Consider the following 27,209-nt stretch of genomic DNA (forward strand, 5'->3'; position numbering starts at 1 on the left):
CTAAAATTGGAACTTACTTATAAATATACTTCCAGGCTAGTTAAGTGGGTTAGATTTTTTTTTTTTTCACATACGAAGTACATTGATTGGTTAAATAGTAATGGTTAAGAGCTATTGAACTTTTAAGAAACAAAAAAGGAAACCTCATCAAATAGATAATGATGCTTCATACTGTATATTATATGGTTAACCAGGGTATTCTTGTGTAAGTGCTCTCCATATTTTAGATGGAAATCTATTTCCCTGGCTAGACATATGTCAGATTATCTGCTTTATGATGCTCCAATGTTTAATTCTATAAAATACAGAAAGGTTTATGCATTGTCTAGTTTATTCTCTCTGGACAAACGTGGGAGTGATATATTTACCAAGTAAATATACAGACAATCTGCTGTGGGAGTTCCATTTTAATCAAAAATGTACTGTTTCAGAGTTGCAACTTTTGTGGTCACCATTGGTTTATTGGAAAGATACCTTTTTGCACTGATTTCAATTTTTTTTGTTTAATTCAGGGATGCGCTCGGTTGGCATGTTCTGAACAGTTTCCGTCTGTTCCAAATCCAGATGCCAATCGAACAATTTGGAACCAGATGTATCTCATTGGTGATGAACTCAGCCTATAACAAACTCGGCCTATAGCAAATTTGGACCATAACAAACTCGGCCTACCATTATTTATATTGAATAAAAATAAAGAGAACAATGTGGCCTATGCATTGTAGATTATGTTTTAATTTGTTTTTTTGCTTACTCTTTTTATATTTGAATTTACGAGTTATAATAAATAATTCGGATTTTCGAGTGGCTAGACTTAATTTTAACCGACTTCACTTTTCCGAAGTTGCATCTATTGGCCTTTCCAAACAAACCATGATTTTTTTCAGTATCCAAATAAAAATTTCTCTGACTTCAAAGTTGTTGTAATTATCATTATACGAAAAAGACACATTTTTCCCTTAAAATAATGCTTATATGATCAAATACGTTGATATATATTAAACCAATGATTTGTATACCGGGGTAGTCTAACTAAACACTTCCTTGATTGAACTGATTATCAATTACAGTTTTTATTTCACTGAAAGCTAAAGATTATTGTATCTTTACCTTTCAGTTCCCTTCTCCGCCATTTTGAGTTCTGTCTGCACCTAATATTTTTTCAGCACACTTGGAACGCGTTCAGAACACAGTTCTGTCTTGTTTTATTGAACTTCCGGTTGATTCCGTCCATTCCGATCGTCTGGAACTCGCCAACCAAGCGCACCCCAGGATTACAAAGCCAGTGTTCTCTTTTTACACCTCAGACAAGATGACCTCAACAGTATTGACCACTGCCTTATATTTTGCCAGCTTTCTTTCAGACAAAATGAGATGAAGTCATTACGACGAGTAGATAGAAGTTAATTAATGACAATGGGAAATTTCACTGGATCCTGAAAATGAAGACTGACAGGAGTTGCTTCTGAAGTGCTAAGCTTTAACACTGAAATCGATGCTAGCACTATCAAATATGAAGCATTCTCGTACATTCAACAACACTATCATTATAAATTGTCCATCAGTGTTGGATTTTGAATTTGGCCATCTGTTCTTGTATTGTTTCCTAATTTGGTTTCAAAGATGGTCATCTAAAAACTTTGTAATCTGATTTTTTATAGCAATAGGGGACTAATACTGATTGCAAACTTTGCTGTAAATTGAATGAAACTTGGTTTCATTTTGTGAGATAATTTGTCAACAAGTCCTCCCCAAAGAAATTCTGATCAAATTTTTTTAAGCAAGCTTCAAGATGATTTAAAGTTATCTTAGTTTGATTCAACATTGCAAATCTTATTCTGATATGATAAATCAGCTAATCAGTTCAAAATGATGTATTTTTCATCAAGTTGGAAAAGTTACAACATATCAAAACACTCAAGCTTCATAAACTGGAAGTTGTCCAATGAACACTTTACCATTCAAACCATGAGGTAGAAAAATGAATTTGCAACAGTCTCTAAGTATATAAATTATTGAACACACATTTATATTGCATAATTTTTTATCAGTGATTTTTGCTTAGCATTTTTATATTCATCGTATAAAAATAAGAAGATGTGGTATGATTGGCAAAGAGACAATCTCCACAAGAGACCAAATGAGATAGAAGTTAAATAACCATTTTAGTCACCCACATGCATATTTTCCCAAGTTTTAAAGATATTAGCTAAACCAAGGGTCTTGATGCAGTATAGCAGCATTAAGTCTCCCTTAAAACACATGTTATGTTTGCCACTGGACATTAAAAGAGGGACAAAAGATACCAGAGTGACAGTCAATTAAACATTCAGTTGTTGGGTTCTGAAGGATCAAAGAGTATTTCTTAAATGAGATTGAAATGTATATAGTTGCACAAAGTATTACAAAGGGGGAATGTTTTAATAATACAACACCTTTGAGTGTACTGTTTTAATTCTGCCATAACTCTTACTAATTGCACAACTACTATTATTAGACTGAATAAAAACAAACCAAAGATGTTCCATGTGCTTTTCTTTTGTGTTAAAATAATTATGATTATGTAATGTAATGATGGAAATTATTTCCGTGAAGTCAATGAATTAGTTTGCCGTTACAAATAACAGAAGATCTTATAGATTCTGAATCCTGTATAAATCTTATGAAGCATCCAATTTCAAGATTGAAATTGCATTGATTTCTTCTTTATTAGTTGGATTTTATTATCCTTTCTTCACCATCTTAAGCATTTATCTGTAAAAGATTAGTTTGAGTCTAAAATCACGAGTCCAATTTACCGCTGATGTAGTGTTTTATATCAATCCTACTAAACTTTCTGGCGGTACAAATCTTCATCATGGAATCAATGAGATTGATTCCGATAATACTAAGTAGATCTGTAGCCTGGAATGAATTGAGATGTTTACTTAAAAACCAATCATTATACAGTTCTGGAAGTTTTAACATCGGTTGGACCTGGAAATTGGAAGTTGATGGTATTTTACTTTAAGTAACCGACACAAATGCAGATTGATAAGTTTTCTATTTGTTTTATAAATTATAATCATTCTTTCAGTCCTTGTATATTATCTTTGGTATATAAGAAGTGGACAAGTATACAGAAACCGTTTTGTTTGTTTGTCCATCTGTCTATCCAAACCCTAAAAGTACGTTTCATCTTTTGACCCCACACTAAATGCCATTACTGCAGCATCTGTAAAGTTTTTCCTGAAATGCATTTTTCTTTGTTAGGGATGACATATGCCATTAATGGAATTCCTTGTTGTTTTGGGGGTTCTGCTGAACATGTTTTGAATTACATTAAAACAACAAGGAAACCATTGAAGAAGATGTTAATAACATAAAAATAATTAGAAGTTATGAGACAGGGCACACTTCAGAATGTAAAAAGAAAGATTGCTGCTGGGTTTTCCATGGTTCAGTGGGAGTAGTTGATATTTAGTAATTCTTAGAAAATCGTGAAAGTAGTTTCCTAGTGGGAGGATTTTTATTGTTCTTGATGTTTAAGAGATGGCATACTGGTAATATATCTGAAAGTTCTGCTGATTCAAAAGGTGAACATTCTATAAAAAAAAGTCTTAAAGATGGGAATTATTTAAATCAGTACTTAGACCGTTGGTTTTCCCGTTTGAATGGTTTTACACTAGTAATTTTTGGGGCCCTTTATAGCTTGCTGTTTGGTGTGAGCCAAGGCTACGTGTTGAAGACCGTACTTTGACCTATAAGGGTTTACTTTTATAAATTTTGACTTGGATGGAGAGTTGTCTCATTGGCACTCATACCACATCTTCTTATATCTATTGACAGAAGAACAATGAATGCAGTTTAGCCTATTTTGAATCACAACCATTCGAGCTAAGATTTATATTTCAATGCCTTCCTCTTTTTGCACTTTTTCATTGATTTGTTATTAGAGTGGTAGTTATCAAAGCCATTTGCAGATCCCAAGAGGGTTTTCAAGAATAAGACCCCTTTCGTTGCATTTTCTTATGAAGTCAAATAAAAAAAAATAAGGGTGGAAACCCCCCTTTTAAAAAAAATTCTGGATTATTGCCAGATCAGACCGATGTATAATTAGTCTACTTATAAAAACAATATTTTAAGTGGTTGTGTTAAGACTGAAATGGTTCATACATTCTCCTCTTTGTATTTTGATGATAGTAAAACATTATTAATCTAAAGTATATTTAAAAATTGAGTATGAAAAAGGTATATAATGTGATAAAAAATCACCATTTGATTTACATTTTACTTATCCACAATTATATAATTACAAAAGGTTTTAGAATAGGGGCTAATTTGTTTGGGATTTCTTGGAATACTTTTTGCTTTCTATTCATGTAGATATGTATGTTTTGAAAGATCACTGCTGACGTCAATTGATGCTTAGATAATGATGTAAAGCTTTTTATTTTTGAAACCACTTTTAGCTAATTAAGGATGCAACTGGTGTCAGCAGCATTGCATTGAAGTTTTAATGATTTTACTTTTGATCTGGCCTTCCAAAATGTTTGACACATCTGACATTGAGAATGATGCATTCTTACTTTGACTTTAAGCAAGCAACTATCTGTGTATAAATAAGTATGGTAGATGTGGTGCGATTGCCTATTTAGAAAACTCTCCACCAGAGTCCAAATGATGTGGATGTTAGCAACTACATGTCACCCTAGGACCTTCAACAATGAACAAAACCTATAGTGTAAATTCTGCTATATAAGGCCCTGACATGACAAAAGGACAATTCAGAGGATAAAACTAACAGCCTATTTTGTAACAAAACAAATTTGGCCACCATGAACCAACGACAACCACTGAATTACAAGCTCAGTACATTTATTATTGAGTTTGGTACATTTTGATTAAAATCAGTTTCTTTATAGTTAAAATTTTAATATTATAAAAGACAACATGCAACACATGGCGAAACTATTAAAGACTTCATAATCAGATAGTCTACTTTTGTGTATGTATAGATAGTATGAAATAAGAAGAAACACAATCTACCTCCTTTATTTATGAAATGACCTTTTAAATTTGGATAATAATCACCTTGTACTAGTGTTGAAAAGTAAATTATTTTGATTTGTCAGAATAAGGCCAGCTGTCACAAACTTGAATTATAAGGCTATTAAAGTATAAATTTTCATAGGACAGGATCAGGTTATCATAAACAGTGTTACATTTTTTTTGTTTACATGGAGCCATGGGGGTAAAAACAGGAAAGTAGTAATATCCTTATTTGGATTTAGGTTCTGATGGGTTTTTGACATCTGCAGAAATTAATGGATGAATTTGTAAAGCTGCATCTCTTCTTTTTCTTTATCTTATGGTCTATTATTCTCTTAGGGTACAAATTTAGATTTAAAAAAACTGAACAAAGTTCAAACTTTTTTTCTTTTTTTTTCTTTTTTTTTTGATTCGAGGCATATTGTGATGAAGGCATTTTCTCAATTGCCATTTGAAAATGAAAATATAGTTAACAGCTTAAAACCATGCTTAATTCTTTGACAGACTTAGATATGAATAATGCTGGTAAGGCAAAATTTTGAGAAATATTTTGGTAATCCCATTACTGGTATGTGAAAACAACACTAACTTCTGGCTAATGGTGGTGTACTGGCCTATACTCAGACTTCTTTATTTGAAGACTTTGCAATACAATAAATAGATGTCTAGTTCTGATAACTATAAGTCTCTGTTCATGTATGGAAAAAGATATATGGCTTTCCATAGTATTAAGTAAACCTAACCAACCAAATAATTACATTATTAAACTGTTCAAATCGTAATCAGATTTCTTGGTCAGTAAAAATCCCTTACGGCATGATTTATGTTTTTGCAGACATGTGTTTCCATTTATTTTGATAAGATTTTTCGCTATGAATGAAAGAGATTAACATTAAATGCATTTAACAGGGGTGCATTAAATCTGGTATAATAATCCACCACAATAATTTAAAATATGGTTTTACTATTGCAAGGGTCATTTAAGTCGAAACTATCAATAGTAATCAAGTAAAAGCTGAGTGGAATGGTATACAGCCAGTCATGATTTATCCATCTTTTTTGTTATTGTAAAACCACTTAGTATTCCAAGTAGAAAGTGAATGTAACCCCACGTAAGAGGCATCACTCCAGGGTATTGCACAAGTACAGAAATGCTTGCACAATAGTGACTGAGAGTTGTTGAGCATGGTTTATTAATGTCACTGTAAATACTTTGCAAAATAATTAAAGCATAAGTGTTGGTGGAAAACATCCCTCTTAGAATGTTAATTACATTCAGAAGCACATGCAATAAAGTATCCTTTAAACAAAGGGACAGTATTTGCCAATATTAGTGCTATAACAATATGTTATGTATCTAACATGTTCTAGGACATATTCTGTCATATCTATTTTTAACAAATCTGCTCATTCACAAAAAATGCTAAGTATATTTATTAAAGAACTTCTTAACCATTTACAGAACTTAAAAGGTATGAAATCATACATGAAAAAGGGGTTATGCACCAAGGGAAGTTTGCCAATGTTGGTCAGGGTTTGTTGCTTAAATTGAGACTTCCCAACAGACAAAAGTTCAAGCAAAAGCATTGATGATGTTTTGGTAAAATTCTATGTTTTCTCTTTTATTTCAGATACTTTTCTCAGGAAATAGATCTCGCTGGACTCCAGATAGACATGGCCTTGCGGAAGTTTCAGTCCTTTTTTAGAATGCCTGTAAGTTTAGAAATATATTTTTTGTACGATTGTAAGAAAAGTAAGAAGATTCAAAGGAAGAAATCAGAAACAAATTGTCTACTATAAGACAACTATCTACGTATTTCCTTGCAGAAAAATATGTACCAATTCTTTAAGTGACCCAGATACATAAAATCTTATAAAAAAGCATGAACTCTTAAAAAGGTATAAAATTCTTACGAGCATCATGATGGGTGCCATATGTGGAGCAGGATCTCCTTACTCCACCTGTCACCTGAGATCACCCCCAGTTTTTAGTGGGTTGGTAAATCTCAGTTTTTAGTTTTCTATGTGATGTTTCGTATACTGATGTTTTTATTGGTTGTTTTTGTTTTTTTTGTCATGGCATTGTCAGTTTATTTTTGACTTACGAGTTTGAATATCCCTTTGGTATCTTTCACCTCTCTTTTAAAATTTGTATGCTCAATATGGTAGGATTCTAAATGCTGTAGTAATCTGCATATCCTAGATTGGTTCTGTTTATAGACGTTTCACTGTAAAAGAAAAGAACATTGTCAGCAAAATTTGTTTTATGGTCATATAGACTTATGAGAGATCAAAAGGATTTACTCCCATTAGTATATATGTAAATCAGCATTGATTTCATAAACAACATTGCTTATTAAGTCTGTTTTGTTCTATAATATTCTTTATTATTCATACATAAAGCACATTTTTTTTTTTGCATTATAACTTCAAAACAGGGAGAAAATATTCAAATTGAAGCTAAATTTCTTTTTAATTTGACTCTGGGCCTGTTATACATGAACAACACATTGAATTAAAGTTCATTTGACAGACATAAAAAACTCAGCCAGACTGATGGATAGAAGACTTATAGGCATAAACTTGAAAACCTAAGGTTGACGATCTTTGTTGTTTCTGATAACTACCTGCCTATCTAGAGCTACTCTTTTGAAGTTTGATAGAAACAAACAATTTTAAAAGACATTTCTTAAAAATTATTGTTACCGGTAAACAGTTCTTATCACGGAAGAATCCGAAAACACCCTTATGATAAATTAGAAGAAAAAAACAGTATTATGTTATTAACAGATAACAATGGCAATAATTGGACAAAAAAAGCAAGAATATAGAACAAAGATAAAGCATTAACAAGAAATCCTAAATATATATCTACTTTCAGGGTGAAGCTCAAAAGATTGAAAGACTTATGGAGGTAGGTCCTTGATTTATATAGTGCAGTAAAGTCATTACTGACAGCAGGTTAAATCACAATCTTTAGAAATAATACAACTACACCCTGGATAATATGGATTAACCTTTGTAATATCTTGTTTAAACCACAATGTTAAACATTTGTCAAACTTGTACCAAAATGGACACTTTCAAAACAAGATAATGATAGGGTTTTACTCTTCTATTATACTTTTCAAAAGATTGAAAACAGACCTACTTTATAATTAGGGAAGGTTACATGAGATGAATTAATTGATGATTTGAAAGGTCCCTTCTCTTATTACATTTTATTAGGGAAAGACGTGTCCTTGCAACTCTTAGTCTTCAAAGTGATTCAGGATATAACGAAATACAGTAATAAGGAAATGAAACTCCCAAATTTTTAAGCATTATTTTATGCAGTCATGTAAAAATAAAGCAATGTGGTATGATTTCCAATGAAACAACTATCCACCAAAGTTCAAATAAAGTGGATAAAGGTAATTATAGGTAACCATACCACCTTCAAAAATGAGAAAAACCCATACTGTATAGTCAGCTATAAAAGGCCCTGACATAAAAAATATGAAACAATTCAATTGAGAAAATTAACAGCCTAATTTATAACAAAACAATTTACGAAAAACAAATATGACAGGCGTCAACCAACAACAATCACTTAACTACAGGCTCCTGACTTGGGACAGGCACATAAAGAATGTGGCAGGGTTAAACATGTTTGTGAGCGCTCAACCCTCCCCCTAACCTGGGACAGTGGTGTAACAGCACAATATATAACAAACTATCAAAATTATTTGAGAAAGGCTTAACTTATCAGATCGATACAAAGAAAAATGTGAAACAAAAACACTGACAGGACATAGTTCTGTTTAGTCCTTTGTAAGTTTCTAACTTTTTCAGATTTTTTAGCATGAAAAATTCGCAAAAATGGCAATTTCCAAGGGTAATACATCTGAGGCCTGCTTTTCACATAAATGTAGTTCGGTCAAAAGTATATATAACAGATTGGAAGTATATATTATGTGAAATGAAGTTCTCTGGATTCATATATAAGTAATACTATTAAAGTACATCAGTTACAGTACAAAAGTGCTAATGAAAACCCTAATTAGCTTCGGCTGCAGAATTATATCAATAAAACTATAACCAAGACCTTCATACAATTCAATATTTTCACATTTAAATTAATCATGACTTAGTCATCAAAAATTTATATGAAAATATAAATTTTATAACCTTCTTGATTACATAACATTGAGTTTTTGTTAGTTACCATGGTAAATGGTTGGTCTGAAAACCATAACCAAATAAAGCAACAACCTGAAATGATTTGCTACCTGTAATGGCTTGCATGTTTCAAAGCATTATCTGTACACTTCAAATTTTATTGCAATGAGATAAGATAGTTTCTTCCAACAGCTTTTCAAGAACAAGATATTTTTCAATATTTGTAAAGAATTTTAGGATCTCGGAAGTTATTTATAAATTTATGGTTGATCAATAAAACCAAAACATTTTTTCATGCGTAAAAGAATGAATTAGATATGTCAACAAAATTATCTGAAAGAAAATGATGACTATAAATCCATATTATCGTTAGCAGCAAATTACTATTCTGCATTGGTGCATTAATTGAAGCATTGTGACAAAAAAAAGGTCTGTTGTATTGATTATGGACTAAAATACAGATTATGATTAAATATAGATTAGTCTACAAGTCACGAATGATGGTTTCATAAGGAGCAGATTTGTTTTGTAACTATTGATGTGGAGGCTACAAAAAATAATCATGACTACGATGTTATTTGTGTTAATTAATAGATCTAAAATTAATGAGGCACAGTTGTGGGGGTTTGCAGAAAATTTGAATATATATTAAAAAAAAATGTGTTTTGTATGTTTCCAGTAATAGTAGAAAATTAAGTGCATTACAATGTATCCATGGCTTTTTGAAATCTGAAGAAGAAGAAAATTCAACTTTCATAAATCTATAAAAATTGCAAGGTTGCCATAATATCTATATGATCACTTTATTTTTAAGTATAGAATAAACTATCAAAGGTGCACTTGATTACATTAGAACATTGTTTTTAAAGAGCCCATGTCTGTAATGAGCTATTATTATGATTTGATTACTTTACAGCTTTAATGTGGTAGTAAACCATTACCTGTGCAATTAACTAAATAAAACAGTCTTAGATGTTATAATTATACAAAGTATATCATGATGAGGCTCTTAAAGGATTCCGAAATAGCTAAACATTCTGCTATCAAACACTACTGTATTGTATTCATTTAAAATCATTGCAATTTCAACATTAAATTAGAAACTTACCAAAATTTTAAACTAATTGGGGATAATAGACCCTTATATCTGCCTGTTTTCAACGAAAAGTTTGAGTTGACTTCTTTCAGGGAAATGTTCAAATGAAAATGATCCAAACATTGTTTGTATCAAATTATTGATATAAAAATACTGAAATATTGATAACACTTTCCATGGTTTCTATTTTTTTGCAGGCCTTTGCTTCCAGATTTTGTATGTGCAATCCCGACCAAATCAAGAGCTTTAAGAATCCAGATACAATATTCCTGTTAGCGTTTGCCATTATCATGTTAAACACAGACCTTCATAATAACAGTATTAAACCAGAACGACGAATGAAACCAGAAGATTTTATTAAAAACTTAAGAGGTAAATATATGTGCTTAAATACTTCCTACCTAGTCCATGCCCTGATCATGAAAAATATCAAAAAGGGTGTTTTTTTTTAATCTTTATAGGAGTGCACCTCAACACCCCTCATTTTTTGGAGGGGCTGGTGTTGCTTTATCTGTTGGGTTTATTTTATTAGTGTTTTGTGGACTGTTGTTTGTCTTGATCTTTTAATTTTCCACATGGTGTTGTCTGGTTTTCTTTGACTTATGAATTGTATTGCCCTTTTCATTTTCTTCCCCCCTTTTTTTCAACATGCATTACATTATAAAGGTTTTAAGGAAATGGCCTATTTAAAGGCTGGTCTCTCTGTCATTTCCCATCTTTGTGGGTGGAATTGTTCATCCTGTATATTCAATTTCCATACACAGACACTTGTGAAAAGGAGAAAATGGAAATTCAGTACCGGTACTTTTTTAAACAAGAAAAAATTAAACATCATGTAATGTTGATATCAACCTATTATTAGTATCAATTTGCAATTTATCAGTAAAACTAGAGTAGAGATAGTTCATGGCTGTCTCCAAAGGATAAGGTCATTTTACATTAAATAGTAATCATTTATTTGTAATAAAGGACGGTGATCAAGTTTCATTCTCTTTGTTTGTGGAATCTTTGCAACATGTGTTTATTAAAAAGTACCTAGAGGGTTAAATAAGCAGCCAACTCAGTCAAGGTGTCTGTAACCTAAAGCAGTGGAATAAATGAATATTTCACAATAAGATTATGTCTTTTAATTAGAAGAAAGAAAACGGGCCATAAAGTGTCTTGAAATCCAAGAATTCTGTTAAAAGATGGGGGTGTTAATTCAAAACAGGGAAGGGAAAAAAATGAATAATTTTCTTTCTTGTTTTAATTGACATTTGTTATTGCTTAGGAAAATTTAAGCATTTTATCAAGTGATTGTAAATCTAAGCACTTTTCATGGTGTTAAAAACGTACCAGTTTTCTTAGTTTTCATAGTTGGAGATACTTGAAATTTTACAACACTATATGAAAATTACTAAAAAACTGCATTTATTTGTTTTATTTTAAAGTCAAATGATTGATTTTGTTCAATTATTGGACTTCATTGAAAAAAAGGCATGATAATTGGGAGTATCTGCTTCTCACCAAAATTTTTACTTGGGATTAACAAAAAGGATAGATGTGAAAGTGGTTTGTTTTATTTGTCTTTGGTTGAGTACCTCCAGTTCCAAATATTTCATGCAAACTATGATGATAAGTACAAATAGTGAAAATGTTGGTAACCATTTCAAAAATGATAATATTGTTCTTGGACAGAGATGTCCAATTTCCTTGACCTGGCATGGGATCAACTATTTATCAGATGTATTGTTGTTATTGTTTACATCAGTGTAAATATGTTGGACAAGGGTGAAACAAACAGGTGAAAAGTACATTATAGTATGAAACTGACATCCAGCAAAAGATCAAGGATATGTGTGTTGTCTTTCTGTTTGTATGCTATCTATTGCTTAAGTTAGCAGTATTTGATCTCAGCTTTTTTGGGAGAGAGAAAAAACCTGCCTCCTTTAATGATGAATGATTGTTTTATAAGGTCTCTTATGTACTAGGGGTGTTAAAAAGATATTGTATCATTCAAGTTAAAATCTTTAGGCTTATAAGAGATTTTTCTACTACTGTTATATCTGATGTTGGTATTACGTTTGATCACACCCATTTTTCCATGAAAACAGAGCAGTTTGTATAAGATAGCACTGAAGCAGATTTGCTTCTTTTTAATTTCTGCCTTTGCGGTAGTAAAATGAAAAAGCTGGTAATACTGTATTATCACCTTTTTCATGTACCTTTTAATAAGCCATCCTACACATACCTCCTACATCGGAGAAAAAAGGGCAATCTTAAAGATTAATTTGTTTCATGGATAATTCTTCTCATCAGGAAACTTCTTGTCATATCTTATTCAAAATGTTTATATCTGTAAAATAATTAACTGAAACTGTCTTTCTTTTGGATGTTAATATATGAAATTAACCTTTCGATGATATGTGGTAGACTTTGACAGGATGACAAAGCTTAAACTGATGACATCTAATTAAGTATATAGCTTTAGGGGTCGAAGTATCATATTAATACATGTGAAAATGAAAGGTTGGTAATTTCTTTAAATTGTGGAGACAGTAATCCAAGGACATTTGATTTAAGTGTTGCCCACATTTAGTATCATGTGAACAATTGAGGAGGCTGTAATCTTTATACGGATGGTTGTATTGTTTTACAGAATTATCTTTTTAAAATAATGATGTTTTGCAGTATTAGATAGTCTGAGACGATATATTTTTTGAGTACACTCAGTTGGAGTGTTTAATAGCCAGAGGAGTAAAATTTTGTCCTGTTCTGTTGTTCATTTTCTTTGCCATAATTATTATGTTAAATGATTAAACCAGAGTTAGGAAAGCATATAGAAATATAGATAATTGCACAACTGAACAAAATTGGTTCACAGGTTTGGAGAAGATCTATTTGAATAATAATTGAGTAATTTTATGTGTTTGGTTAGTCTGTGCATGTTGTCAGTGTAATGTCAAAGTAGCAGACTTATAGGACTAACAGATTTAACAACCAGCATTTTATATTTGTACCTCCATATGAGAGTCTCTGATAGAAAACAGGTTGAGCAAGTTTTGTTGGATGAAATAGCACTAATCAATGTGCATTGTGATTGAGAGGGTTTGCATGTAAGCATCAGCTATGTCTATCTGTTAATAACACCTGTTTGTTTTATATTGGCACTATTTTGATGGATTTGCAACATTTGTAGAGTGAACTTATCTTCCTGAAGACCACCTGAAGATTCTATAAATTGATAACATCTCTGGAAAACTGCTTTAAGTTTTACTTGAAAGTAAAAAAATCGTAAAATAGAAATAAAATTGTGCATTTCGGTGCATTTAAGAGAGTTTTTATTTGAATGTTTTGGACATCGTATCTGTTTTATTGCTGATAAACTTCTCCTTTCCACACGGGTAAGATAAACAGGAATGATAATAGGTAGATTATGATTGATATTTATCAATGTTTATTATGATCAGTACAGTGCACATTATCAGATGAACTCTCTTTTACTGGAGGTCAAAAAGGACTGTAGTGATATAATCTATATTTTAACACTTCACACCTTTGTCAAATTTTTATCAGTTGACAATGTTTTGTCAGTCAGATGCATATTTTAGGAGTTCTGTTATCTAATAAAAGTTTAGGATGGTTGCATACTATCTTAACCTGTGTAGTTCCTTCCTTACGCTAGGATTGATCATTTTGCTGCGATTTTGTTGTCACGATTAATCATTCTTACTGATTATAACAAATTTAAGTTTCCCATAATGTAGTCGGAGATAGCTCTGACGTCAGTCATACCTTTTAGGATTTATTGCAGCCCTAACAAATCCATGTTTTTTTATTATTTTTGTGAAATAGTTGAGTAATTTATTTTGTCAGTTTCTATTGGCAATCCTTAACTGGCCATCCATGAGTTGTGTTTGACATATGTCAGTAAAGTTGTTCTGTCTGATAGCAGTAATTAACTAGAGCTATCTTTAGTCAATTATAGCTTCTGTTTTACAGGAATTATCTGGCCATTTTGACATTTGGATGTGGGTTTGAATGGTCAGAACCAGACTTCTTTTCAACACCTATCAGAAAACCATTAAATGCCAAATATTTTGCTTAATTACAAAAGTTAAACTTGACATATGGTCAGATGGGGGATTTTAGATTAATGATAAAATAAGTAAGAAAGATCCCTTGGGCATGATTCAGACTATACTGAATTATTTATTCAATTTTTATATGGATCAAGACAAAGAAAATACTTTTATAAAATAACAAAGTGTATTATAATTACACAGAATCTGAAAATTCAACCATTACAGGTTGAATCAATGTGCTTGAAAATGGCCAGTTCAACATGTATTTTATCAAGAGCTCTGTGAGCAGTTGTTTAGTATTGAAATTAGTATTTCTCAGGAGAAACAGCTTGCTTGATATGACTTTGAATTTACAAAAACTTCATCTTAGAAATTTTACTTTTTGGTGACCACCTACAATTTTTATGATAGTTAATGATGTTGAACTGACCATGTACTAGAATATTGGTATGGTTTCAGCTGTAATGCTATATCTATGCACTCGTGAAACTTTTCAAAAAAGAAATGGGATTGAAAAAAAAATGTGAATATCAAAGAAAAAGTAGAGAAATGTTGAAAACTATTAAACAGCCATTAGATATATTAATTTCTATTGTTAGGAATAAAATGTCACCAGAAGTCAACAGATATTTGGTACTGGATACTTTTCTTCCTGTCTCACCCTTCAGCAGTCTGTCATGAATAATCATATCTAAATGACCCTGCATGTCCATGAATAAATACGTGTGTGTCTTCAATGCATTAATTTAACAAGGCATAATGCTTGATTAACTTTTAAATTCTATCAAAAGTTTGGAGAATGACCTTTGAAAATGAATAAATGATCCGGAAAATTTAATGACTTCCACCTATGAAAATTGAATCTGACCTAGGATATTAATAAATGAATTAGGAGCAATTGATAGAATTTAAATTGAAATGTATACTTTTGTAGTAACCAGCTTTTCTATTTGTGTGGCTTAGAGAGAGGTGAGAGAGCATGCAAGATGATAAGTTTTGAAGTTCATTTTTTAAATTTCCTAAATTCTAGGCTTATTTTTATCAGATTTGAACATTTTGATGGTATCTTAAAGTACTGATTGAAGTTTTAAAAGTTTGATGTTTATTTTGAGGAAATTAATTTCAAATTGCATTGGTTGCCCAGGGATCCAAGCTCTTCCTGAAACTTGTTGGTTTGGCTTCTTTACAAATACACACTTCCGATTAATTCTTGATTGATATTTTGTTTGTAAAGTACACGATGTGAGTAAGGACAAAGTCATTTTTTTGCCAATTTATTCACTGATCTTAATCCTGGTTTGAATACCGGGAATTAGAACACTTATTATTTTTTCTTAGAAGCTCATCCTCTTCAGAAGAAGTTCAGAAAACATACATACATATAAATATTTTTCTTTTCTGTAGGTGTGAATTGTTTACTTTTTCAGGAAGAACAAATATTTTATAGATAAAAATTATTTGTTTAATTTGATTTTTTTTTGCACTTTTTATAGTTTTAATTTGTATGTAAGTACATATGTCCTTAAATTGGTTTCGGAATAATGACTTGTGTCAGCCTCCACCAAATCAATTATAAATTGGGAATGTCATTAAGTACAACAAAATCAAAAATCAAATTTGACTGATTTAAATTTGACTTTCTAGTGTATTCACTGATAAAGCCAAAAATTGCCAAATTTTGGTTAATTTCAGAACAATATCTTTAAGTGGACATAAAAACACTCCCCTCCTGAAATATTGATGTTAATCCTAGATAGAGTATCTGCATCCCATGAACATATTTTGTTGTTTATTTTTTCTTTCATTTGTAAGATCTTGTCTCTACAATGTATAAAGATTGTGTACCAAAGACTTTGTTTGTACCTTATCATCAACTATATAGAAAAAGTGAAAATGCTTTGATAAATTTGATTTAACTTCTTAACACTTTTGTTCTGTTATCTTTCTATAGATCTTGACGATGGATATGATATAGACAGAGATATATTACTTGGTATATATGACAGAATCAAACTGACAGAATTCCGTGCTGGCGTGGATCATGTGACTCAAGTCATGAAGGTCGAGCAGACGATTGTTGGCAAGAAACCAGTAAGTGATAGTAAACATAGAACATAATTACTAGTGTGGATGTCTTGAGTACAGCAAGTATCAAAACAAATAGGTTTATACCTGTCTACTTTGTCTGCACTAACAAAACATATTGAAACATGAAAAATATATGTCTTAAAAGTGTAGAAAAGTTAAGTCCCTAATGTGATTTTATTCATTGTTGAAGAAAGGGGGGAATTCATGATGGATTTGGACACTTTGTTGACAGTTGTCACTGATAAATGCATTTGATTTTATCACGTATTATCTTACTGCCATTTGAATGTATTGTACAGGTTTAAAATGCACATATTTAGTAATTTGAATATAAAAAGCTTACTCAATTTTTTTTGCCCATCAGCAATTTTAAGAAGGTTATGCACCTAGGAAAAAACTCGGAACGCATTTACAGTAAAAAGTAATCTATATCCACTATAAGCAGACCTCCTCTGTCAGAAAATACTCTCTGTACTGAATAGAGCAACATTGTGAAAAAAAATGTGAATACTAAAAGGTTTTTGTCTAGACCGATTTCATTAAAGGTATGTCTTAGAGTTAATAAGATTCATTACAATTATAATACATTTATTGATTATTTGTTCCAGCAACTAGCATTACCTCACAGACGACTGGTGTGTTACTGTAGATTGTATGAGGTTCACGACCCAAATAAGAAAGAGAAGATAGGCTTACATCAACGAGAAGTTTTCCTGTTTAATGATTGTTTACTGGTTAGTAGAATGAATGTTAAATAGTTTAATAACCAAAAAACTGCATGTTTTGATAAGCTGAGCAAAGTCAGATAGGAAGTAATAACCAAAAACTGCATGCTTTGATAAGCCAGCAAAATGCAGATAGGAAGCTATAATCAATGAAGATTATCACAGACAAAAATGTTTGAAGACAACTTAATTTGGTTTGGGTGGGGGGGGGGAGGGGGACAATAAATTTGGCTTCGAATTATTCTTGAAACAAAAAAGGATCAGTTAATTAAAAGAATCATAAGAAATATTCTTTGTTTTGATGTTGAGCACTAACAAGTTATATTTTAAGATACATCTTGATTGTCTTAGTATTTTCATGGAGTTGGTATCACAAGTTTAAACATTTTATATAAAAATAAGGAGATGTGATGTGATTGCCAATGAGACAACTATCCACCCAAGTTTAAATGAAGTGGATGTAAGCAATTATAGGCAACTATGTTTATTCTTACTTTTCTTGGGTAAAAAAAGTTTGTCGGCTAAAAAAAAAGAAATTTAAAAAAGCACTTTAATCCACAAGAACTTTACTTCTTTTGAAAAGGAAGCAAAGAATAACTTTAAAGCTTCTATAGACAGATAAACACTGGAATAACCAGGAAAAGAAAGCTCAACAAAAAGTAACATGTATGTCTGGAAAATGTTGACTAGAGTTTTTATTGTGTGTCAAATCAGGTTCTAGTACAGTTGACAGTTCAAAATTATTTTTTTTTGTATTTCAGGTGACAAAAATATTAAGTAAAAAGAAAAGTGGCATTACATACTCGTTTAAACAATCCTTTACATTGGCTGGCATGCATGTATACTTGTATGAAACATCACGTAAGTATATATCTGGCACTTTAAAATGTATATGATTCACAAGACAATCGCTGTTTTGTCTCAACTGTAAGAAAGTTTCTGAGTCAAGACTTAGGCATGCTGTTTCCAACACAAGCAGTGTCAACAATTGTTAAAATTTGTGATAAGGTTACACAGGAGAGAAATATCTGTGTGTTAACAAACAGTCAATCTTACTGTTAGGAGAAACTAACAATCCAATTGAGCATTTGGCTGAGTGGTTTCATTAGAATGAGAGATGGTTTGCAAACCTATAAAACTAAGGAAAAAAGAAAAAAAAACTGTACAACAAAGTGACAAAAATGCACATTTGTTCAAATTTTAGAAATGTGTAGTTGTATGTGTTGCTAAATTTTTCTTAGCAGATAGAAATAAAAATGTTACTTTAAATTACCATAGGAGGACTTCTGAAGTTTGTCTATGAAGTGTAAACAATACTTCTATGTTTATTATGAAACATACATGTAAAATTTGAAAATTTGAATATCATTCTTAGATTTTTTGCTTGTAAAATATATAACTTCTATTAATGTCATGAAATGAACATTATAGTAATGATTTTAATGTTAATTTCATGATTAAATAAAACTGATATATATGCAGACTTCCTGAATCATGTCACAACATTGCCTTTTCAAACTGCAAAAACTACCAGCATTTGTCTAATAGGAAGTTCCTTATAGTTTGCGGTATGCATTGTGTTTTGTGTAGATTATTGACCTCTTGTATGTTATTGCATCAGATGACAATTTTGATTTTGACTGACTTTTTGAAATATTTAGAATAAAACAAAACAAAAAATTAGGGGATCGATTTACAATTTTGATAAGGAAATGTGAAATCACATTTTCAAAGCTGATACTTACTGGGAATTTATACTGTAAATTCAGAAATTTTTGTGTGCATTTATGTGTGATTTTGTCAATTTTTTACATGACAGACCAATGTGAGAATGATTGTTGCGATTACATGAAAAGCTGCTTACAAATACAGGTGTCAGATGTTAGCATGCAAGTTCTTATTATTGAGATACTCATCCAGTCGCATTATTCCCAATAATAAAAACCTTGCAATAATTTCTGAATTAACAGAACTTGATGCTTACAATTTTATAGATCATGAAATGTATGACTGCATTAAACTGTTTTCATTTACTTTTGTTTATGAAATGTAAAAGAATTAGATATGAAAATGAGGAGTTGATTCCAACGGATTGAGAACTCATTTATTTTTAATTTCAGATTACCAGTTTGGTGTACGATTGACGAACGGTTTAGATGGTAAAACCTTAATCACATTCAATGCCAGAAATGACCATGATAGACAGAAGTTTGTTGGAGATTTAAAAGAGGCAATAGCAGAGGTGAACATCACAAAATCTTAAATATACAAACCTTAATAAGAACCTATGAAAAAATGTGTACTTTGGATGACCATGGCTTTGACTTTCAATCGGTTGCTTGGGTAAAAGACTGTTTCTTTAGAAATAAGTCATACTAAAAGAAAATGTTTTTAAATTTTCATAAGAAAAATTGCATCAAAGTGTTACGTTGAATTCTTTAAAGGTACTCTCATTCATAAAGTAGGATTTTGGGATTAATAACTATCATGAATTTTGATATCGAGCTCCATTTGCTTAATATGTTCTATGTTTGAAACTTCCGAAACTTACGATCTATAGAGGTTTTTACTACCTTGAAAATGTGTATAAAAGTAATTTTGCTGTTTTCCTAGTTTTTGAAATACATTTTCACTGTAAAAGATTAAAATTCAGGCTTGTTGTTACAGAAAAAAAAATAAATATTTTTATTAGTTTATTTACTATGGGTTGTTTGTATGCTTACATTTGCTATTTCATCTCTAAAACAAAATCTATTGACAAATTCAGATGACTGTTTCAATACTGTAAATAAACTCTTTAAAAGTTTTTTTCAGTACTAGCTCAGAATTGTAATGACAGATGAAATGCTTAATCCTTTCCATATGTTCTGTAGTAGTTGTAAAACTTTTATAATTGATAGTATTTATTGACTTTGAACTCTCATGATGCAACAACTTTTGAAATAAAATATTTTATTTGGCAGCTTTTTATACACTAAATGTTTGATCTTTTTACGATACTATAAAGTTAAAAGCACCTTTGAGAAATTATAGTAGAAATATGTTTTGTTTAACCTTGAAGGTGTAGACAATGCAAGAAAAATGTAAATTTCCAGTCTAGCAAATTTAGTTAAAATCTGTTTTCATTATGCAATGTTGACTGATACACTAATCAAGGAATCAGGTTGATTTCCAATGAAATAGATAACTGATGTATGTTACCTAATCAATTTCGTATCAGGAACATTGTCTGCTAGTGGAAACTTACATCTTATCTGCCGATGTTCAACTACAAAAATGAAATGATTTTTTTTTTCAAATGAAATCTGAAAATTTGTGTAAGATGTCCTGATGAGTTTGTTTTTGTAAATTATCTGTTTTATAATCTTTAAAATGTTAGGTGTTATCAAAAAACTTTGTGTTTTCAAATCAGGAAGTTGGAAAAACTTGGCACCAGATGAAAAATTAATGATTCACTTTTGAAAAAAAAAAACAACGTATAAAGTGCACTAAAATGAGGAAGTTACAAAAAGAGACATTAGGTGGATCATATAAATGCACTTTATGTACATGAAAATTTGCCAGAATCCTCAACTTAACTTGTAATTGTAAACTAATCTTTAAGTTACCATGCTGATCTCTCAATATCAAAAGCATGGAGTACTAATTACTAGGAAGATAACAATTTAAGTGCATCAAAATCAAATTTAGACTGGGCGCTGTACTTTATAGTGCAAGAAGTCCTCATTCCTGGACTTGCTGTCATAAAAATACTGAGTACAATAAGCGTACTCTGACTTCGGCCAAGCAAAATACTGGATTTGGTGTTTCAGTACTCTGAGTACTGATAAAAGTTTTACGACCGAGAGCCGATGTTAGTGTTTACTGTATTTTGAGGCATTTCAATAACAAGAAATGATACATTTTCTTTTTTTTAATTTTAGTGCAATGGAATGGAACAACTGAGAATAGAAGATGAATTACATAAACAGAGTGCTAACCATAATTCCATAGAAAGATACGCTAATGATGACTCCAGAGTTTTAATGTACGAATTATCAAAGCCTTCTGATCCTGCATTAAATAGATTATCTGCCCCTGAATGTGGCGGCTTGAAACAGCTTCATCTGTCCAATTCTCTCACTGACCTTAGTGAAGGTATGCATGTTGTGACTTAGTATGAATAGAAGACTGCATACTATGTTCGATCTTTTGCTGAAAATATTAAAAAAAGTTTTGACTTTTTATTAAATCTTGCAATTTTTCTTTTTATTGATTTCAATAAAGAGTTTCAAGAAAAATTTTATGAAAAAGGCTGTCTTTTTACTCTTAAGTGAAAGAGAAGGTCTATTTCTGAAATTTTTAAATAACTCCCAAAGCTTCATTAAAAAAGTATAAGATAAAAGTAAAATTCAAACAAAATGAAATCATTGTGTTTTTGTTTATAAACCTGTTATTTTTTTCTTCGTTTTTCTAAAATTATGTCATTATCAGATAAAGATCTAAAAACAAATGTTTACCGAATCAGCAAAAGATTGACTTCATTATAGAATTAATCTCAAAACAACAGTCCTATTTATTGACGTATCTTGAAAATTGTTGCATTGCAAAAACTATATTATCTAGTTTGATACAATAACAGAGTTAGTCATTTCATCATGTCAAGCTTAGCATATCTTCATTCTTGACTTGTATTATCAATAAATATCTTTTTACTTATTTCTGATTTCTCACATGCATGTCGAAACTGACATATTAAAATGCATTAAAACGTATATATATATAAATATATACCGTAGCTATCGTTCATCTAACGACTATTCATGCAGTCTTCATTTCATACACTTTTTATTTTAATGTTTCTTCAAAAGAGGAGGATTTCATTGTTTTGACTGATCAAAGCAGATTTTAAATGATATTCATCATTGAAGTCTGGAGCCTCATTTGAAGAAACTAAAGTTTATTTACTTATTATTTTATGGATATTTTTTCTCCTGATATTTCCAATTTTTATCATAGCTTTATTTGTTGTTTATTTGTTACGTTGCCTTGGAGATATAAATTTATTATTTTACAGCAAATTATCCAAGCTTGCTTTCACCTTCAAATGCCAAAATAAAAACAAATTCCAGAATTTCTTGATCACAGATTTTAAAATTGTTGAGAATATTAATCATAAGCCATATCTGTGTGATTTCATTAGTGATAAAATTTATATATGAAAGGCTCATTTGATATAAAAACAAATTCACATAGTTTATCCTTCCTCTCAATTATCAAGTAAGAAAATTCTCGTTAATTCTTGGGATTTTTAAACTTTTATATCCGACTATATGACTTTTAAAAACAGTTTGAATTAAAGAAAACAAAAAGCAATGCAATTCAAAGTTAACTGACATATTGTGGATGTTCATATTAGGTGTTTGTTTGTTTGTTTTTTTTTGTTCAGTGCATACACATTTGAGTTGTGTATTACATGTACATGTTTGTGATTTCTATGTTCAATGTGCTTATGATTGTTGTACATTTTAATATTTTATACTTCACCAGTTTTATTTTTAGCAACAGTATATATTTTTTACAGTATAAAAGGGTTTAGGATATACACAAATATTTTACAGCTTTTATAAAAATACAGAAATTACGTATGTTTTTAAGCTTTGTTGATGAAAGGGTATTAAATTGGTCAAAGGGAGATTACTGGATATTTTTATGGCTGTGGTTTTTCTACAAGGGAAGTAATTAGGTGTGTTTTCTGTTACAGTTCCGGGGATGAGGAGAGGTAGTAGTGGTGGATCATTAGACAGTGGAGTTGTAAGTATATTTATCAACAGCAAAAGTTTAGATACAGCAAATCGTAAAATCAAGATAACAAATCCATTATTTTGAACATAATAAAACTTAGTCTTTGCTTGTAAATTATAGATTTTTCATTTTAAAGAAAGCAGTTGAGTATATTTACAAATCAATATATTCAGTATTTGGCCAAAAATTTTATGAAAGGCTTTGAATGATAAAATATGCCAAAAAATGTGATAAATAGATATTCAGAAAGTTAGGATCGTTGTGATTTTATTGCTGTGCACTGTGAAGATGAAACTCATAATTCAACATTGATTAATATGTAAATCAGATAAATTTTGCTTTAGGCTTCATTTGCAAGATGCTTGGGCCAACTTAATTTTCTGTGAGGCCAAAAAAAATATAAATGCTTGTTCCCTGCCTCCTGACCGACCCTAAGTTCATCCTGACCCTAAAACATTTTCCAGAAAAAAAGTCATGAGTTAACTTATTTGACTATGAATCCAATTTCCTCTCAAACTTGTAATAATTTCGATGCATATCAAGTGGAGAACTTGTCAAACCATTGAACGTTATAAACATATCAACAATCATGCACAAATTAATAGATGCATAAGTGTATAACGGTATCAAACTCGGACAAAATATGAAATTTTTCTGGATTTTGTTAATATGGATAAAAATTAAATAAAATCCCAACCTACCAACCCTATTTTATAATGGTTGGAGGCAGGAAACAAACATATATTATTTTTTGGCCTGAGGATGTGTATCTTACCCATCAGCACCTTTCTATATAAAATATTTTTCGCCTGGTTGAAAGGTGTAGTTTATATTTTATATAAGGAAGTTGACTCTCGACATTCTATAAAATAGCAAATCTGGCTACTAAATGGGGAAAAAAATCAAACTTTGATGCTTTAAACACTACTTTAAGTGAAATGACAATGAAATAATATGTTTTTGTTTATTTAAATTTGTAGATATAATTAAAATGAAATATATCCTTTTGTATAGCACATATTCATATTTTATGTCTTCATGGCTGTTCTCATTTCAAGATTGTATTGTTACTTTTCTATTATAACTGGGAAAATCCACATGAATTTAAAACATAGAAATATGTTATTATTGTGAATTATTAACAAAGTATGAACATTATTTGATCATTCAGAATAGTCAGTTATATCTGATTATAAATCTTTGCAGGCCTCAGGAAGCTCACAAGGCGTGAACAGCAGTGGCGAGTCACTAGGTACACAGACCAGTCAGAACTTGTTAGTTATTAAGGGACCATCTTCATCATCCTTACTATCATCGGGGAAAAAGGGTCGGTCCAAAGGATTTCTGTCTCAACAGTATGATGTACCTCAGGGGACTGAAGTCTGATAGGCCATAGATAGCCCTAAACATTTGGGGCTGTTGTGTGTTGAAGATAAGGAGTGTTGTCTCTAGAAAGTTAAATGGATGATGTGTTATTCAAGAACAGTGATTTTCAGATACTTACTTCAAACTATATAAACTCTGAAATGTGATAATCTTTCTTATATGTATTCTAAAATGTTTTCAGTAAGTTAAACATCTGTATGTATTTCAATTGTATCTTTAATGAAATCTTTTTCTTCTTCTGATTTTGTGCCATATTTAAGTTATTTAAGGGAGAAATCCATTTGAAAGTGCAATTCTGTATTTAATTGTTAAATCTATATAAGTAAAAGCATAATAAATAATATTGTGAACAGATACTATAAATAAATTTAAAACAAAGTATATTATTTGTAATTTAATTGAAACTTTATTTTTCCATTAAAATGAAAGTTCATCTATTTAAAATTATTAAAGGGAATTTTGTCTTTCATTTAAATATAAAAAAAAGAACATTAATGAATAGTACAAAAAAATTCATGAATTTAATATTTCTGATTTTCTAAAAGTTATTGAAAGAGAGACAAAGAAAAGAAACTGTGATGTATAAAGTTAAGGTAGAGTCCCAGAAACCTGATATTTAGGTTTTTGTATGAAATGAAAGTAGGGGAATTAGCCATGTTGTTGTTGACAATTTATAGTTCAAATATGCAATACATCATGACGTACATATATAGATATTGTAAATACTTTGTTGATCGTTTATAAAAGACACAAACATGTCTTTGTAACACAATGTGAAAATGTATTTGTTTTTAAAATGTCTTAACTTATAAAAAAAAATCTATAAATTATGATTATTTTCAGTTAAAGGTCTGTCTACGTGATAGAGTGTTATTTATTGTTTTGGGTTTTTAATTATACAATATATTGTTTTTTTCCCTTGTTTTGAATATGTTTAGGTGATTGTGGTTGGCACAAGAGGTGGTTACGTTATGAGTCAGTGTGGAGACAGTGTGTGTGTTAGTCATGCAGTGTTTATTTTTAGAGTGCAATATTTGTTACGTAAAAAACACTTATAGGTAGAGAGAGAAAAAAAATGGCACTGACCAAATGCACTAACAGGGTACTATATCCATTCATTTCATTATAAGATCATTGTGTTAAATATATATTGAAATTTTTTTGGAAATAATTTAAAAAGTGAAGAAAATCCTACAGAAGTTGACTTTTTTTTCCAAATTTCTCATATTTTTTAATTAAATATATGAAACTGAAAAAATTTCTTATTTGTTGATTGAAATTCATATTTTTATCATTTTTCAAAGTGAAAATAAAATACTCAAATCTTGTAACAGCTCATTAGTCATACAATCATTATATAAGTTTGAAAACAAAACACTGTACATGTGTATTGTGATATGTGTGTGAATGTGATAGGAAAGAATGGGAGAGGGAAAAAGGGATGAATGAAAGATTTTAAAAGTTGACCACAATTAATTGCAGTAGATCTGCATAACTATATATCACACAATAAAGGTGAAAAATTCATATTTTTGTGTGTTTATTTATGCCTGTTCTATGATAGAAGTGGTGCATATAGTGCTGGAATATGTGTCCATCTGCACCAGATATAGAGCTTTATGTCTTTATGCTCCAGGTCATACAGTTTTTGTTTCTGTCCATCTGCCTCTCCCAGTTAATACATTGACCAGACTACACAAAATCGTTGAAAAAACTAAATTTGAAATGTCTGACCAATTAAAAGGATTTTGGTATAGCAAGGATGATTGAATCACTGACATATTGAACTCATTCATCAATACATCAAGATGTGAAGGACATGATCAGGATGATGATCTGACCTTGATATCAGTGGTTAATCACAATACAGGTCTATATTCAAAATTATGTAACTTATGATGTCATATAATGTTGCTTACCTGTAGTTTTTTCCCTTTTATAGACTTTGGTTGTTGGTGAGACACAAGTGTTGTTCTTGTTAGGGGAATATGTTTTTTGTAGAATTATTATATCACGGATTCAGTAAAGCATGAGGTATAAAAAAGAAAGAAAGGTATGATTGCCAATGAGACAACTCTCCACAAGAGACCAAATGACACAGATTAAAAACTATAGGTCACCGTACGGCCTTCAACAATGAGCAAAGCCCATACCACACAGTCAGCTATAAAAGGCCCTGAAATGACAATGTAAAACAATTCAAACGAGAAAACTAACAGCCTAATTTATGTACAAAAAATGAACGAAAAACAAATATGTAACACATAAACAAACGACAACCACTCAATTACAGGTTCCTGACTTGGGACAGGCACATACATACAGAATGTGGCGGGGTTAAACATGTTAGCGGGATCCCAACCCTCCCCCTAACCTGGGACTGGTGTAACAGTACAACAAAAGAACGAACTATAAAAATCAGTTAAAAGATGCTTAACTCATCAGATGGATAAAAATATAAATAATACAAATACAAGTGGACGTGGCCGGGTACTTGTACATCCAAACAACAAAAAGACACTAAGTCCAGATCTGAGAGTACTCGCAGTTACTGACAGCTATTTCAAAGCCACTAACAACTAGTAAAAAAATAATCATGCATCTAAGACTAAATTATCAATCCTTACACATCCAACATCCAATGGATTTAGTGTAAAGACGTCATAAACAGTCAGAGAAAAACATGACCTTGTGCAATGCCAAGATACAGGTATCGACAGATTGTAGATCCATGAATGTGTATATGTATATAACAATAATATTTAGTTTGCTTTTTATTTACTGATAACAAAATCAATATTAGTACCAATAAAAACAATATATAATGATCTAATTACAGTGTTGAATTGGTAACCTTATAAGTTTATTTAAAGGATC

At 30.7% G+C, this 27,209-nt stretch overlaps 1 protein-coding gene across 13 annotated transcripts in view; it reads left to right on the top strand.

The window, feature by feature from the left end:
• LOC127700055 (IQ motif and SEC7 domain-containing protein 2-like) overlaps nt 1–25,859 on the top strand; it is a 93,872-nt gene extending 68,013 nt beyond the window's left edge. For 12 of the 13 annotated variants that reach the window (XM_052203510.1, XM_052203511.1, XM_052203515.1 and 9 more), the window contains 10 exons: nt 6,660–6,741; nt 7,910–7,942; nt 10,483–10,657; nt 16,301–16,440; nt 17,046–17,171; nt 17,924–18,023; nt 19,283–19,404; nt 21,086–21,299; nt 22,906–22,955; nt 24,153–25,859. In XM_052203510.1, coding sequence (XP_052059470.1) covers nt 6,660–6,741; nt 7,910–7,942; nt 10,483–10,657; nt 16,301–16,440; nt 17,046–17,171; nt 17,924–18,023; nt 19,283–19,404; nt 21,086–21,299; nt 22,906–22,955; nt 24,153–24,332 — 1,222 coding nt within the window. In that variant the 3' untranslated portion in view covers nt 24,333–25,859. The remainder of the gene's footprint in view (nt 1–6,659; nt 6,742–7,909; nt 7,943–10,482; nt 10,658–16,300; nt 16,441–17,045; nt 17,172–17,923; nt 18,024–19,282; nt 19,405–21,085; nt 21,300–22,905; nt 22,956–24,152) is intronic. The other variant, XM_052203519.1, reaches the window with a different exon arrangement.
• Nucleotides 25,860–27,209: the final 1,350 nt, after the last annotated feature.

The sequence above is a fragment of the Mytilus californianus genome, unplaced genomic scaffold (assembly GCF_021869535.1).
Source record: "Mytilus californianus isolate M0D057914Y unplaced genomic scaffold, xbMytCali1.0.p SCAF_47, whole genome shotgun sequence".
NCBI lineage: Eukaryota > Metazoa > Mollusca > Bivalvia > Mytilida > Mytilidae > Mytilus > Mytilus californianus.